This window comes from Metopolophium dirhodum, chromosome 7 (genome assembly GCF_019925205.1).
Source record: "Metopolophium dirhodum isolate CAU chromosome 7, ASM1992520v1, whole genome shotgun sequence".
Taxonomy (NCBI): Eukaryota; Metazoa; Arthropoda; class Insecta; order Hemiptera; family Aphididae; genus Metopolophium; species Metopolophium dirhodum.
In genome coordinates this window covers 7,045,266-7,064,085 of record NC_083566.1, presented here as the reverse complement: position 1 = coordinate 7,064,085, position 18,820 = coordinate 7,045,266, and the positions used below count along the sequence as shown (strand labels likewise).

The following is an 18,820-nucleotide window of genomic DNA, read 5'->3' as shown; positions in this document are numbered from 1 at the left end:
TGAGTACCTATTCAAATGAAAATAATTACTTTCATTCCTTAGTAAAAGAAAAGAAACTACAAACACAAAAGTATTATATTATAGAGGTACTAATTACAACTGATGAAATAAATACTTTATTAAATTTACTCCAAAATCAAAAATTAATAAGATTATCAACATATAGTCAACAAAAACAATAGGTAATTTCGTACATACGCCTAGTATTATATAACGTACCTACGAATTGTACGTGTAAAAATAGATACAGAATAATACTTGAATTATTAATATTGTTATATTGAAATATTATATAAACCGTGCGAATTATGTGCGTTTGCGTGTATTTCTCCTACTTAAGTCCTAGATAATATATAATATACTTATATATCATAATATTGTGTATTGGTAGCAGACTAGCAGCTCATTGTTATAATTGATCAGTTTGGTATACGTTATAGCCAATTAACTGAATTATATCAATATTACTATCTTACAACCGTGAATCGAGACCACCTAGTTTATATTTATAAAAGGATGCTGGTATAGAATTTTAATATATTAATCATAGTTAATAATTCAGAACTCGGAATTATGACCTGACCAAGTGTTTGTCAGATTCAAATTTATTAATACACATATTATTATTTATGTAAATAAGAATTAATATATTATGTATTATAATAATATACGATATACACAATACATTATATAAATAAAATATTACCTGCGTATGCATTATAAGAATAACAATAACACATTTTTTAATGTCACGAAAACACATAGGTATAGTTAGTTATAATAATACTATAATAATTTATTTACGCACAATTGAATGGAAAATGGAAAACTTTAAGATATTATGTATAAAACATTCATGCTAGTATTACAGTTATATAATTAAAAATATTTTGTTTTTAACTCAATTTAAAAATTAAAACCAATTTAAAAAAAAAATTCCAATAATAATATTATATTATATAACTAGCCGCCTAGTACAGTAATGTGTAGTATAATATTATGTACTCTACTTATATTGGTGATATAAGTAGGTAGGTATGTTTTTATTTATATTCATAAATATTTTAAATGATATATAGAAGAATACATTCTATATATTTCGTTCAGTGTTTACCGTCGTGGTAAAAAATTATAGTTGGAATTCAAGAATAGGCCATAGTGAAACAAAAAATTAAAATCTTTATTAGCATTGAAACCAATTGAACTTGCTGCATAATATGTATGAAATATACTATAACTATTGAACTACAGTGACGGTGACATAATAGATCTGTGACAAACGAATAATAAAACGATTTTCGTTATCGCTGCTGCAATTATATTACCATCACATATTTTATTAGATAATATCGTTTTGATTTCTAAAACGCATTTTTTTTTTCTGCAAACAAAGAATCGTACAAGTACAATATTATAAGGACCGTGGGTTGTGACCTCTTCAATAGATCTCCGTGCGTTATGATTAAATTATTGCTGTTTTATTCGAGATGAGTTTCGCAATTCGAAATTGTAATATATTCTCCAGTCAGCGTGGACATTTGACACATGGGTAGGTACCTACCTGTTATGTACGTACGGGGATTGGTTTCTCATCACACCTGTAGCGTACGGCTGTATACCGTTTATCACTCGGACAACACCACGACCGGGTCAAAAACACAATATTATAATACCGCAGTGTGACCGTCGCGGTGTTTGACCGCCTCGGCGATTACAATACATATTATATTTTACAAGACCGTCGAGTATTTAGCCCGATGGTGTGCTCGAATAAAATGTTTATTCCATGTAATAAGTAATTATTGTTTAATATATTGTGTCGACATATTAATATGATATAGGACCTATATACTATTAACTCGGACACATTGAGGTGCTTACTTAATGTTTTTTACTGCAAAGTTACGATTGTTACAATATTCGAACACCATATTTACGAAGCTGCTGCTGTGAGACTATTCTGGCCTTAAATAATATCTGATTTATTCTTATGCCCCGTAGTCGCGGCCTGAAATGTAATTTTTAAACTCTGAAATGTATTTCTCTCTGGTTTTCAGCCATGTACGAATGTGTTTCCAATTTTTCCGTTCAATATAATGATAGCGTCAAGAATATTATGTTCCATACATTTAAATTCAAAAATAATAATATTATGTAGGTATCTGTTAATATTGGTATGTACGTACAGCCGTGTTGGTTTCTCATTACATACCTGTAGTGTACCGCTGTACCGTTTATCACTGGTCTCGGACGACACCGCGGTCGGGTAAAAAACACAATTTATTATAATCATACCACTGCAGTGTGTGCAGTGTTTGACCCACGCGGTGATTAAAATTCATATATTTTATAAGACCCTTGTGTGCGTGTCGAACCCGGAGGTGCCCGAATAAAATTTGTATTTTTACTATACCAGCTGTAATAGTTATTGTTAAATAATTAATCGTGTCGGACACGACATACTCACTTAATGTTTTCACAGGAACGTTACGATCATTACAATATGTCACTATTCGAATACCATATTATTTTTTGCACCGCTGTTGCTGCTGTGAGACTATTCCGGCCTTAAATAATATAAATATACCTATCATTATGCCCATAGTCGTGGCCTGAAAGGTAATTTTTAAACCGAATGGTATTTTTCCCCTGGTTTTCAGTCATTCGTGCGACGAGGTGGTATTTCCAATTTTTCGGTTGAATAATGATTATAGCGCCGAAAATAATATGTTCCATAAATCTAAATGCAATAATAATAATACTATGTATTCCCTGTGTATACGCACGCTCGGCAGTTGTCAAAAAGCCGTATAGGCCACATACTTGCACGCCACCACAACAACAAAAATGTCGGCGACTAATGGCGGTCGTTATATTATGACAAAATGTTTTGCGAAAAATATACATGTGAATGTCATGCGCGAGACCTTTGCGGGAGTTCCGCTGATCGCCGCCGCCGATGTTCGGCGGTCATAGAGCTCCAGAAAATATTCCGGAAAATCCAACGGATAAACGCAAAGCAACACGTTGGCCACACACACACACACACACACACACACACACACACACACACACACACACACACGATATTATTATTATTATTAATAATATCGTGCGGCAATAACCAGTTTTTTTTATTTTGTGCGACAAATTTTTTCCACCGGCCAAGCCGCCGTCGGCGCGCCGTTGTCGCGGGCATTTATTACTGCATGCAGTCATTGTGTTACACCATATCAATATAATATTATTATGGCATAGTAATAATAATAATAATAATAATAATATGCTACGACGGTATAGTAATAATAATAGTATGCTATGATAGTATAGTAATAATAATAATAATAATATGTGCGTATTGTACGAGGTCGATGACGCGTAGTTTTAAATTTCAATATCTCTCTTTTTTGTGCACTTTTTTTTTTTTTATAAACGTTTTAGATAAAATATTTGTTTTGGAAAACGTTTGGGTTATCATATATTATAACATATAGTCAGTGTAGGGCTATAAGTCAGACAACATTTCGGATATGTTCACTTATTTAGGTATCTACTGATGTTGGAAAAAACGTATTCCTAGTCAACTTCTACAATGCCATTTACAAAAACCAATTTTAATATTTTATCAGTTTTAAAATATTGGATTTTTCGTTTATAGGTACCACAAAAATAATAATACTATGTATGTCAACTTTATCTATATTTTCACTTTGATCAAGGAACATTAGTTCAAAAATCATTTTGACGATTTGGGGCAGATGTTAGTGGTATGATAATTATTGAAAATGTCTATGGATCTGTGATGTATCCATGTCACACTTTAGTCACATCATATAAAACCGATGTTTAACACAATGGTACATTGATATTCGATAGACCACAGACAATAATAATATGTTGGCGAGAAATTGACAAACAATACTTGAACACAAAATGTATCCAACAACACTATAAAAATTATGTATAATAGATAATACCTACGCAATAATTATTATAATATATTATAAAAGCCACATGACGTATTAGACAGGAAGACTAAAAAATATTGCAAACGTATATCCAATAACTGAGTTATACATTTTAATGCGAATTCTTTGACTGACGACTGTGCATTTATCGTTGTATAGAACGGCTTTTAATCAGTTTAATCAATACTGGCTGAAAGCTATTTTTTCTTTCTTTTGATAAATTGTCTATATAGTGGGATGCCTTTGTGTAATATTGGACATAATCTGTGGAGCGATTCTTTATTATTTGGCATTGCGAACAGATCGTTTTTTATCCTCAACTATCCCGACCTACCAATATTATTACCCTCGCTGTGCACCAGACCCTAGAACAGGTGATTAAATGTTACAATAATGTAGAGATCAACATAGCTGACAATGCATTTGAATTTTTAAAATTAAGATCGAATATGACTGAAAATAAATATTTTTAATTATGATATTATAAATATTATCATGAGCAAAAGCTATTTTGATCGATTACTAGAATCCTACCACTACAATGACAAGAGTTTATATGGTAATATCTTCTACGTCAGTTTTAATATTTACCGTTGACATCGTCATAGTATAAAAGTGATAATTTAGAATATTGGAGTGTTGGCTGAGTTTGAAGAAATCCTAAGATTGGTGTTGATATAATATAATAGGTAGTTTACTTATTTTTTTAAATTACACTTTGTGCGGATTGTTAAGAGGTTGTGTAAACGAGGAGACTACAGTGGTTTTGAAACCAGGATTTCTAAATATTCGAATAAAGATTTGTGAGTGTTATTTCTGTTATTTTGGGAATGTAAAGGTAGTCGTGTGGAGAGTATTGTTTGAGATGTATTTGTGGTGGGGAGTTGGCATTGGTAATTTAACCAAGGATTTTGTTTTGGAATACTTGAATTGTTATGTATTTGTATTATTAGCTGCAGAGCCCCATATTTATATAGATTTATATATATATATATATATCCGTGTGATAGGTATGAGTAGGTAGGATGTGTGGATAATATTATAGATATACAGATTTAAATATTTAATATTTCGTCCATTTTCTAAAACGGAAAAAAATTTTCTTGAGTACCGTGTCCTCATCGGCCAATTATATGATTATCACGAGAAAACGTGGATGACTTATTACAAAAATGTTCATTGACTTCGTAATTTATTAATTCTAAAATTAAAATAAATAAACATAAAAAATTATTATAAAAAACTCTGTAATAATATAAACCGAAATTGTCAACAATTGACATGTCCTCCTTTACACGAACTCCGTCCAATTATATTTTAGTTAATCAGTAACATTCAAATATCACAACATTATGTGTGTTCAATTAATATAATATACCACAAATAAAAATTGGAAACTTAGGTAGGTGCCTACGACGGATGTATTTTGTGCTTTGCTTTCGGAATGACAAGCAATTCTCATTAGTTTTTATACAATTAATTTCTTATTGTGGCAGTGAACCATGATAATTGGCAATAAAAAATTACAGACGGACTGCGTGCCTCTGTGATATCATGTAGGACGTAGCTGGTATTCTAGTAGTCAGTATGTATTTCTAAGCTCTTACACACAGATACTTCAGTAGAAGAAACAAGCTAATTGTTTCAAACTATTTACGAAAACTCAACAAAGTTATTCGCGGTCGTTTTTGATCAGAAAGTATCTATGAAGTGTATTTAATTACATCGAATATAGGAAAGTTAATTAGTTTATTAATATTTAAATAAACAAAAATAATGTATAGACTGCCATGAATTAATCACTCGTTTTGTCTATTCATACTTACAATAAACAATTTCAGAAATATTATAGCCTCTTTAAATGTTCGTATTCATTAGTACGTATTTATTTATGTACTATTAATGTATAAAGTTCATGCACAATGCACATGAATAAAAAGCCTATTGTTATAAAAATATAAAATGCATGTCTTATAAGAAATCGTTTTTATTTTTAAATTTTACACTAATAACTGAAACAATAGTATTTACTCGTTTGAGTTGAAATCGCTTCCAAATATATCCATACGTAATAGTCTTACCAAAGTCATTCTTAAATTAGATACTCAAATATTATTTATTATATGCTATTGTTATAATGTTTTATTTTATCATTGTTATACGTACCTATGTCACGTCTTTATAGTTCAAATAAGACTTATGCAAAATAAACTGTAACATTGTAAACAGTACTTAAACACTCATAAATATTGTAAATAATTAATACTTATTATGTATGTACTGTGTTGATTAAATTGTATACAAATGTAGTCAAATCACTTTAGCTGATGTAGGCATGTAGCCTTACAAATTGTAAACAACAAAATTAAAATATTTATACAGACTTAACTATATACATGCAAATTATGACGTCGCGTATTCACCTATATAATGTATCTTTTAATCTACTAAATTTGAATAATTTAGTAAAAACAAAGTTTATTCTATGTGTGAATCACTATAAAGAAAACACGACACATAAATAACAAATAAGTACTAAATTTGTTTTATCAGTTTGAAAAATTAAAACAAGATGATCCTTCATTTCATAAGTTTTATTTATATCAATTGGCACAATTTTTTTTTAAAGCATTTATTATTCAAATTTGTACACAAAAAAACGAAGGACAATGATATCAGCTACCTATATTGTTGTAATTTTAAAAATATTATTCGTAAGGCATTAAATTGTCTACTATTACAGTATTACGTACATTACTAAATGTACAGACAACGACATTTTCAAGATATTTAAATTAGGTTTAAGCTATTTATAAAACGAACCTATTCACATCGTCCAACGTTATTACCTTACAAGTTAATAATGGCTAGTATTATTATTATAGCAATATAGCTATTATATTATTATAATATATGCAATTTTTTTTTGACAAAATGTTTAGCCTCCCGCATGACTAATTGAAAAATGAATTACTAATAGAGGTGCCAATATCAATATCAAATAATTAATGAATATCCTTCAAAATATAGGTGACATGCCGTCTCCGCTCGGCGAATCGTTTTTCGCATGCAATTATTCATCGTTGAATATTAAACACGTCCTTAATGGATTTTAACAGTGACCAACTCAATGACGAGGTACACTCAACACCTACTACACAGAAGAGTGACTTCTCGGGGGGTTTTTTTTTTATTGTGTTTTTAAAATCACAACAACAAAAATGCATTAAAAAATCATTCTGATCGGAGAAAATTACGCCATTCCGCATAATACGTAATGATTACAAATAAACGTTACTTAAATGGTTAACAAACTTATACAATTAATCGTGAACTTAATGATTGTTTGGTGCCTAAATTTAACACCTATACAAAGTAATTCGCAAGAGGTTTAATAATGCGTTGTATAGGTACATTATAATTATCAATGTATGTATAACTATTGACAAGCGTACAGTAGTTTAATTGTGGATATAAATCACGTCGTTAATATTATTATAATCTTCATAGGTATAGACAAATTCCTCCCACTCCTTAATTGCAGGATTGCATATTATATGGCTTTCGTTTTATGATTTAATGGCGTGTATTTTTAAACACAAATTATAGTTAGAACATCACACAATCGTTTCGTAATGAAATGACTTTTTTTCATGTCGAAACACCGTAAATACGAATTGTCTTCTGTTTTTTTTTTTTTAAATTTATTTACTATATACACTAAATGTTATATTTACAATCAATCGTTGTTTTATTATTTCGACCTATGGGCTAGTGTAGTAAAATACGAGTGTATTTTTTGTTTGAAGTAGGGTCATTGGACCCCCTTCTATTATGCCGTCCCGTCTTGTATACTTGTATCCCCCATATAACCAATTGTACCTATAAATTATTATAGATTGTATATGTTCTTGTTTTCTAATAAAAAAAAAAAAAATATCTATTATAAACTCTGAGCGTTACGATGAATGGGCATATTAATATAATAATACAAATTACAATATTGACATATTTTGACGTACCTATTACGACGACGTGGGTTTTTTTTTGTGTATATCTGTTGTCACATTTTGCAACAGTAAAAATAATTTAATTTTCAGTTTCGAGGGTAGTCACTAGTAGAAAATTGGATCTAGGTGATACTTTGTGTGGGGGGGAGGTGTGAATCTCTTAATGTCGTCTGAAGTTAAACTTTGGACGAAATTGAAAACCCATGCATAAAACAACGATTTCTCATCAAACGATTTTTTTTATTTTGTTGTAACTCAAAAGCTATTGATTGTCGAAATTTGAAATTTGAAACTTCACTATAATTTTTGCTTAAATGACCTTATTATTACCTTATACACAATGTAATTTTCAAAATTTTTAGACAAATTTTAAGTTATTAATATGCATTTAAAATTGTTTGTTTAGTTTTTTCTACAAATATTATATATTTATGCACGGCCAAAAAGCTTGACAACTTAACACAAAATCGCAAATAATTTTTCCTTACAGCAGTAAATGACTGTTTAAACAGTTAATTTAAATGTTTAAAAATATCTAAAATTCATGGGTCCAAATTTTTTTATTGGGGTTCAAATTTACTATTTAGAAAAAAATCGTCATAGTCATGAAAATATTTGCAACTAATTTTGTAGTTCATAATAATTACAAAACTTTCAATTTTAATAGCTTATTAGGCTTAAAAATTAAATACAAGATTCCTCGTAAGTTTTTATAGAAACCTAAAAATCTCAAAAAGACAAATGCACTATTTTTATAGACAATAATGAATATTATTCAAGTTTGAATTTTGACGAAATTGGTAATTTATATAAAAATAAACGTTTTTAGTTGTTTTTCTTGTTGTTTTTCGTTATTTTTCTATTATTTTATTATTTTTTTTTTTTTTTTGGAAATATTTAAGATCACGTAATAATTTTTAATCCCAGTATGTATATTAGCATCATACACATTGTAAGACACTGCTTCAGTAATAAAAGGAAATCAAATTCATAAGTCATAAGTGATAACTTATATTTTCAATCATCAATTAATTCAGGAATTTAATCTCACTGTCTAAAAAAATAATTACTTTCCAATATCTTTATATTAATCTTTAAAATATTATTATTCTGTTTTCATATTTTACTGTAGAATATTGAACTTTTTTTTATGACTTAAAATATCTAAATAATACGAGATAAATCGAAGATATAATAATTAAATTAAACGCATACAAATGCGAAAAAAACATCTTTGCCTCACAATATTATTATATTATTATAATAGCTTATAGGTTATAGCTATCGGCCAACACTCATCTTTTGTTGTCGTTCACCCTGAATATATTGTGCCATTTTTAATGACTTATGGTCACGATTATTCCTTATAAAATTGACCAACAATAGATTAACATAAACATAATAGATATTTTTAAGCTACTCTGTGTTTAAGGAAATCATATATATAACTTTTTCGTGAATTTATGAATAATGAATTAACTACATAATATTATTATATAATTTTTTGAAACAGTGTTGCTAATATAAATACACATTTATTAATAGAGTGTAAAACAGAGGTATTGTATGTTTTATATTTCCAATTTATAAAACCAATCACTCAGGTGGTTAGTCAATATAATAGAATTTTTGATTTTTGCGTCAACAAATGCGTCATATTTTTTTGCAAACGTTGTGTTTACTCACAACTTACAGATATATTTTTAATTTCTTAAATATCAGTTTCTTCTTTCGAAAGTTACCTAATAACGGATCAATGGTTACAGACTTATAGTATTGCGTATACATTACCAGTGATCCCTAGGTTAGGTGGATATCGAGGTATAGATGATTGGTTGGTAAAATTATTAAATTATTTAACGGTATCTAGTTAAATAAAATAAAAATATAATATAATTATAATATGAACTTTTTATGTAAATTATAACGTGTTTATGTATAAGAATTGAGGAGAAATAATGCGTATTTAGCCAAAAGCGTTTTAAAAACTTTTGAGTGTCAATTGAAGAGAAATTAGCGGACTAGGTACTGTTTGAATTTAAATCTGAAACGAATTGAGATAAAATATTATAAACGGATTAAAGTAATTACTTTAGTTGTCTTTGAATGATTCTGTATAATATGATTTATTGTTGAATTGTATATGACCCCCGGGAGCTTGGTTTGTGGTATATCTGCAGGAGACATTTTTAAAATAAAATTATTTAACGTAACTTTTAGATGTTTTTTCTTTTGAAATAATTTTATATTTTTGTAAGACGGTGTAACCTTTATAAGTTGCAAGATATGCACTGAGACATGAATGCATATGATGGTTATTAATAATAATAATAATAATAATAACTTATTATTAATATTTATACAATTGTTGAGCTTTTATTTTCATTTTTAATCATTTTGTACTAATGGCTAAAATGTCGGATACACCTAACACTATTATGTAGCTTTAAGAGTTAAATTCAAGAAAGGAAATTAAATAATTGTAATGCGTAACTTTTGTATTGCTTGTGTAGTACTAATAATTTGCTTACTAGAATATTCTTACCGTTTAAGTATTATAATTAAACCAAATAAAAAGTAATCGATTTTCATTTTCATGATCAATGTGCCCAATAGGGATTAATTGTTATCTGACTTTAAACATTTAAGTTTATTGCAAACATTTGTCTGACATTACTATTCAAATATATATATGATAATATTAATAATATAATATAGGTAATGGAGATAAGCGTTTATGTAAAACCTCAGTTAAAAGTGAAATTAGTGGACCAATTAAAGAATTTAAATTAGAAATAAATTGCGATATCGCAGTTGAGACGATTGCTAGGGGAGAATTTTCAATAATAACGGCTTCATCGTAGGATTTCGTTCGAGACTGACCATTTTTAGAATCTTGGTCCTCTTTTGACGTAGCCTTTGGATAAAAACAATTATATTAATATTAAATCGTAATTAAATGCGTAATATCGTAAATATTAATCGCACACTAATTAATAGATATTGTGTTTCAAGCCTATTTATGTACATATTTATGCTATAATAGTGGAATACTATAAAGTTATAAAATATGTATGATGACGACCATGTATAGTAATATAATATTCGTTTTTATTTCGTAATTGTTTAATACTCCGAAAACGTACGTTGAGTAACTGTTGTTTAATACTCATCAGTAGTCATCATGCCATTAATAATACAAATATCATAAACCTACCAAAAAGACACAAAAATCTGAAAAATCACTGCTTATATCGCGTAGAAAAAAAATAAATTATCGATTACAAATAGGTACTAGATATTCCTAAGAACCCGTACTTATCATAAACAAAACGATGCTAAATTGAATCTTTGAATTGTTTGAATAGAAATGAAGGTCTTACTTGCTGTTCAATTATGGGTTGACTCAAATTCGAGACGCTAATAATAAACGTGTTAATCATTAAGGTGAATAATTGTTGATTCTAAATGTTCCATTGAATGTAGGTTGCATGTTTTGTTAAAATCAACAATAATACATTGTTTTACAAACTAAGTGGGTAATAAAACTTAATATAAACTAAATCTTGAGTAATTATTAATAATCCAAAATAATGGAAAATGTTTTTTACACGGTACAGGAATCGAACCTGGGAACATTTTATATTTGCGAGGTAGCTAATTTTCTCAGTTTTCTGGAAAATACTGTGAAATTCCAAAGAGTTTCTCGACTAGAATTTCAATTGTTTGAATTTCTTTAGGGAAATTACAGTATACAACCATTTTACACCATTTTTTATATCCGGAAAATAATCATTTAATATTTAAAATAAACATAATATCCTGATGTAGTTAGCTATTTTTTAACTTATATCATATTATATTTGTATACATTGAAATTAAAATATTCATACATTATACTTGGAATACCTTTCAAACAAATTGTTCAAAATAATTCAAAAACATTATTATTAATATTATACAGTAGTCACTCGATAATTCAAAATTCAGGGGACCGAGTTAAAAATTCGATTTATAGAGGTTTTCGATTTACCGAGTGTTCGAATTATCGAGGGAAAAAAAATTAATTCGAATTAAAGAGAGGTAGAAAATTGTACATAATGTATGTATGTATTACGTTTATTTTTACATTTACTTATTATAAATATTATTACAATGTATATTTTAAAACTATTAATAGATATTTATTTATTATACATACATATTATTATATTTTACATTTATTTTTTAAATTTTTCTAACCAACCCTCACTAGCTTGAAAATTTGTGATACCTAAGTTGGTAGCAAACAACTTAGATTTTTCTTTTAAAATAGGTCCTGATATTGGAATATTATTTTGCCTACTTTAAGTAAACCAAGCCATAAGACATTCTTCCAGATCGGGGTACTCACATTTTTTCTGTCTGATCCGTGATGAATAAGGTGTTAATGTTGTAAGATGGCCCTTTTGTTTTAGTATTGTTGAAAGCGTAGAAGCTGGTATACCAAAACGTAGAGCAACATCTTTTTTTTTTTCACCTGCTTCAACTGCTGCGATCACTTTTTGTTTGTCGGCTATCGACAAACACTTGTACACTTTTACGGGACCCCATATTCCGACTGATTACGTTCGCTACGACTGATTTCGTTTGTTCATTTTCAATAACGGTTTACCCATAGCAGAGGTTTATTTTGGTATAGATTAGGTAGGTAAGATACGATAACATTAAACTATGATAATATTTAACTATCATAATCCTTATATGTACATAATATGAACGTACATATAATCGTGTTTAAAGAAATTCGAATTATAGAGATTCGTGAAAAAAAAATTCGAATTGTAGAGTGTGTCTCACCGACAGACATTTCGAATTATCGAGGGGACCGGAATACATGTATTTTTTTCTAATTATAGAGGTTTTCTCAGGGGACTTAGCGTTTAGTTCGATTTATGGAGTTTTTCGAATTATCGAGGTTCGAATTATCGAGTGACTACTGTATAGATAAACAATTAATTTTCAACCATCCCCGAATCATAACCAGTTAATATACCAACACACTATTTTCCGTTCAGGCTACAAGACTAAATATTTCATATATTTTATGTCTTATGTCATACTATTATTTAGTACTTACAGGTAAAGCTCATTCAAATTTTGATTTAGAATTTAGCTGCATTGATTAAAAAAAATAATCTCCTAAACGGCCTACAGCAGCGGTCCTCAACCTTTTTTTATATCCGTGTCCCATCCTACACAGTTTAAAAACGTTCATATACCTCTTGAACAAATAAACTGGGTTTTTTCTTATAAAAAATGTACACGTTATATTAAATGTATCGAACTTAATTTTATTTTATAACTACAAAGTTATGTCAATATATAGGGGAGACTGGCTAAATATTACATATTAGGGCAATATGCCAATATGACACTTTGATGTTTCGTTAAGAAATACTGATATTTAAGATCCAAATAGTCTTCAATTACATGACTTATAAACCCAAATGCATGATTATATATTATTACGTTAGCTCCATATGCTTGTACTTTAAAACAAACTTGTATTTTGTGTGGTATAGATTTTTTTTTTCATCAATCTGAATATTTATTTTTAGATACTACATTTTTTTTAAGATTGTTAATCTTAAGTTGCATAAAAGAAAAGTAAGCTATAGCTACTATAGTTTTGTTATAAATAAGTCTAGTACTAGTCATTTTGTATTAAGAAACATAAATAAAACTTATATACTATCTCGGGCAAAATGACATAGTAACAGTATACTTTTATTAAGCTTTGTCAAACTATGTGACTATATATTTGGTATTAAGATGTTCTTATAGTTAAAATATTACATAGGTAGTTAAAATTATATAATTTATTAATTTTCTTTATAGTTACTTATACAAACAGTGTAGGTAGCTGGTAGGTATGTAATTTTATCCGAGCACCCAGATACATAGTTCCATAATTCACATAAAAAGTGAACTCAATTCTTTGTAACATAATACATTTATTATTTGGCTGGAGAAACGTGTGCATAGTATTAGTACAAATATGTAGAAATATTTTCCGGCACTAATTAATAATACAATTCGTTATACCAATTACCATTTACAAAATGGTATGTCATATTAAGCCAGTCACTCCTAGGTGAATTTAATGCGCAAAAAGAAAATGAAATATAGTTTGTAATTATTATTTATATTATTATTAATATAAAATACACCAAATAATATTTAATATGAATAGTGATCCATTGGCCATTCTTTTTTTTATGTATATAAAGGGAGATTTCCTTACACGTACCACAAGTTGAGAAACGTAGGCAGTGGCAGCCTACAGTAAAAAAGAGTGGTACTTTAAAAAAAAAAAGATGTTTATATTGCCATAGAAGACTGCTTAAATATAATATTTTCGTCAAGAAACTCATATAATATACAAATACATTTCATTGAATTGATCGTATTTAATTATGTAAAGTTATACTAATTATTGCTCCATGAATAATTTTAGTACCTCAAAAAACATTCATGTACACAATTAGTTAGGTATAACCGTTTAAATATTAACTGATAATAGGTGATAATCACTATACCAAAACGAGAACTTGTTTTTATATCGAACGTTAAGTTAATTTAACTTAATTTAATTTTATAACTGACAATGTGTAAAGTAGGGTGGTTGAATTAAAAATTATATTTTAAATAAATACATATTATAAATAAATAAGATTTTTCATTTTTAACTGTAGAGTGGTGGTTTTGAGCGATGTACACGTGTATTGATGTTTATTCAATGTAGTACAAATCTAACACAATCGAGTGTCAATAACTCAAATCTGCAGGGAAATAAAAATAAATTCGACTTATGTATTTTTCTAGTTGAGAAACACAACTTAAAAACACTTCAAGAGACCAGAAATGAATTCGAGTTATCGAGGTTTTTGAGTTATTGAGGTTCGAGTTTTCTCAACTCTCCAATTATTCGCCTTGTGCCATAAACGTCAAGGCTCGACCTGAAACATTTTAGGGGCATGTTAAAATGTGCGTATATATTTTATTATAATAATATGTTCGTGAAGATCATGGCAATTTTATTTGTCGTTAAAGTATAATAAAATCAAAAATATTTGTGTGTACTGCTACACACATTCTATTAATCTAATAAAAATGTTATATACAAATACAATAATTATAGTACTATATAGACATTAATTGGTTAATACATCAACATGCGTATGGTGATATGTTAAAAAAAATAGGGGCACTGTCCAAGTATCAGGGCACTATGATTTCCCAGGCTCGACCAGAAATTGAAGTCTGCGCACGGCCTTATGCGCATCGTCAATAACGACCCCTTCTTTTCCTTATTTGAGCCAAGTTTCCATAGGGTAAGCTCACACGGACCACTCGTGAACGATTTTTTGTGGTTATAATGTGGTTGTACTGTCGGCGAAATCGACCACTTTTGAACAACTTTTTTGTGGTCGTTAGAAGTCCGAACCGACGTCAATATAACCACACCGTAACCACAAATATGACGTACGTTCTTTATTTGTATTTTACAATGTAAACATTTTACTGTATATATTATATACTATATTTTAGTGTAAAAATGGACTTTGAAGAGGAAGCACTATTATTACTTTTATTACAGCGGAAAATGCGGCGTCGTAAGAAGAGACAATTTTGGGTCCATCCTATTATTGAAAATAAAAATGAAAGTCAATTTAATTTGCTATATAATTCATTAAGAATGTATGATGATAAATTTTTAAATTATTTTAGAATGAGTAAAAATTCATTTGATTATTTATTATGTGAGTTAACGGATATTATAAAACGAACAGACACAACCATGAGAAAAAGCATACCAGCTGACGAACGTCTCGCACTTACTATAAGGTATATAATATTTATTAAACTTATTTATTGTAGTTTTTAATATATTTATTATACATATATATTACATTAAATAATATTATATATCGTAACATTAATTGAAAATATTTGATAAAATTGAATCGTTATCATCATCGGTGGCATGGGTTGTAATGCTTTCTGTGGAAGTCATTGATTGAATGCTATTTGGCGATATGTCTGGTACATTCACTCTTGTAGGTGCTCGAAATGAAGAAGGTTCAATATGGCTAGGATATTGTGTATGTGAATACATCGGATACTGTCTTGATTCATAGTCGGTGTTATATACTTGAGCTGATACATTTTCAAAACGTCTACCAAAGGACTCATAATTATAATTTTGATGATTAGGTTGACTATATTTTTGTATTACATTCATAATCTCAATTTGGGCTTGAAATTTTATATTATTATCAATGGCTTTGAAACGATCGTATAATGACAGTAAAAAATGCTTATCACTATCAATATTATTCAACGCTTCATTTTCTTTGCTCATACGTTCTGACAAACGGTGTGATAAGTTTGTAATTAGCTCAGTCTCCTTATCTGTGTTTTTTGTCGTCTTCCTTTTTTTAGTCACGTTTTGACTTTTATCATAACAGTTATCTGTTATGAGTTGCTCACCTTCATTTTGATGAGTATCGTCAATCGAACTTGATGTTTCTCTTCTCTCAGATATAGGTTTTAAAAAAGATAAATTATCAAAGTATAAATATTTTCTGTGCTTAGAAGCACCGGATCCACTCTTTACTTCTTTATTTTTTTTTAATTCTCTGTTGTATGAATCTCTTAAACTTCTCCATTTTCTTTGAAGTATGACAGCTAATAAAATTTTAAATAATAAGTTAAATTAAAAAATAATATTATTTCAATAATTATAAAAAATAATAGAAATAGTTTTCACTGTGAATGATTTGAAAAAAAAAGTTCATAAAAGATAATCTATACTCAATACACGGATTGTTTTGGGAATTTAATAACTAAATACTAATTATTTATTTAGTGTTAACCTAATCAGCGATACCTAAATATTGTTACAGATATTTGGCAACCGGATGTTCTTTTAAAGAGCTCCACTATACATATAAATGTGGTTCTACAACTGCTAGTGAAATTGTCAGAGATGTGTGCCGTCAGATATGGTTTAAATTACAACCTATTCATTTATCAAAACCAAACAAAGAAAAATGGCAAGATATCGCACAACAATTTAAATCAAGAGCTAACTTTCCCAACTGCCTTGGAGCCGTGGATGGAAAGCATATACGTATCATTCACCCACCAAATAGTGGGTCCTTGTACTGGAATTATAAACATTTTTTTTCAATCGTATTACTTGCAGTTTGCGATTCAAATTACTTATTCACATATGTTGATATTGGAGCTTATGGTAAAACGTCCGATTCAACAATATGGAAGGATAGCAGTTTATATAAAAAAATGAAAAAAAATGAATTAGATCTACCTGATCCCGAAATAATCAGCATGGATGGAAATCGCTTACCTTACGTATTTATCGGTGATGAAGCTTTTGGGTTAAATGAACATATGTTACGGCCATATAGTGGAAGGCAGATATCGGAAAAAAAACGTGTGTTCAACTATAGACTTTCCAGAGCACGCAGATACGTCGAATGTTCGTTTGGAATTCTAGCGAATAAATGGCGAATACTCCATAGACCACTCAATGTGGCAGTTGACTTCGCAGAAGATATTGTTAAAGCATGTGTTGTATTACATAATATAGTACGAAAGCAAGATGGTTATAACTACGAAGATACTCTAATGACACCGGATTTTATACCATTTGAAAATAACGAAGAATATCGTGTAGGCAGGTCAGTGAATTTAGTCAGAGATAAATTTGCCGACTATTTTATAAGTCCAGAGGGTGAATTACATTGGCAGTATACAATGTAATATAGAAATAAATAATATGTGATTTGTATTGAGTAATAAGTATCTAGTATTAATAATGTGTAATATTATATTATATATTATATTATATTTATTAAATAAATAGTTCTTACCGCAGTTATTTTTGTCTTTTTGATTCTTCGCTTCAAAATCATTATAAAATTTAAGACAAAGAGACTCCCAAGCTTTAGCTTTTGTAATACGATTACTATAACTATTTGAAGTATAATCCCAAATACATGGTAAATTATGCAATTCTTCAATAAACAATTCTGTGTCAAATGCGTCGTCGTTTTCACTTTGTTCGCTCATAATTTATCTCGTATTGAACACAGAACACGTGAACTACTGAACAACAACTAAAAAACCAACTCAACCAATCGACAAAATAAATATCATAACACTAGTCATAAAATAATAATGATAATAATATATGTATAGATTACATGATACAAAATAAAGATAACAATGATATAAAGATAGCAATGATATTTCTATAAATATAAAATAATAATGATAAAATTTGTGTGCTGGTGGCAAGTGGTTGGAAAGTGGTTGACGTGTCGCAGCATGTGTGTTACGCTCAACCACCGACGACCACAATTTCGTGGGTGATACAGTCGACACGATGCGACTGAAGTCGAAACTGACGGCAGAAAGTGGTCCGTCTGAGTTCAATTACATTTTTCATATTATTTTATATGTTTTTAAAATATCAACCACGAGCGACCACCGTTTTGCGGTCGTAGCGTGGTTCTAAAGTGGTCCGTGTGAGCTTACCCTTATTGCATTTTATTTATATTTGCTTTAAACTATTGTATTTACTATCATTACTTAAATTGTTTTACATTTAGTTATTATTATATTGTTACTTATTATTAAGTCATTGTAAATATCTTTATATACTTGTCTTCATATTGTTTTGGGCCCCGGCCTGTAAAATGAAATAAATATATAAATAAACATCGCTATTATTCCATTTATAATAATAACAATTAATAAAAGATGGTGCAT

General features: G+C 28.8%; 2 protein-coding genes across 2 annotated transcripts; one reads left to right on the top strand and one right to left on the bottom strand.

The window, feature by feature from the left end:
- Positions 1-15,383: 15,383 nt before the first annotated feature.
- Positions 15,384-18,300, top strand: LOC132949371 (uncharacterized). The gene is made up of 3 exons (XM_061020229.1): positions 15,384-15,505; positions 15,572-15,868; positions 16,930-18,300. Exons 1-3 carry the CDS (start codon positions 15,399-15,401, stop codon positions 17,807-17,809), a joined length of 1,284 nt encoding a protein of 427 aa, XP_060876212.1. The 5' UTR covers positions 15,384-15,398; the 3' UTR covers positions 17,810-18,300.
- Positions 15,984-16,821, bottom strand: LOC132948254 (uncharacterized; the record flags this gene model as incomplete). The annotated part of the gene is made up of 2 exons (XM_061018657.1): positions 16,794-16,821; positions 15,984-16,711 (listed from the first exon to the last, which is right to left on the bottom strand). Coding segments are annotated over exons 1-2 (756 nt in total), but the record flags the coding sequence as incomplete, so codon positions are not given.
- Positions 18,301-18,820: the final 520 nt, after the last annotated feature.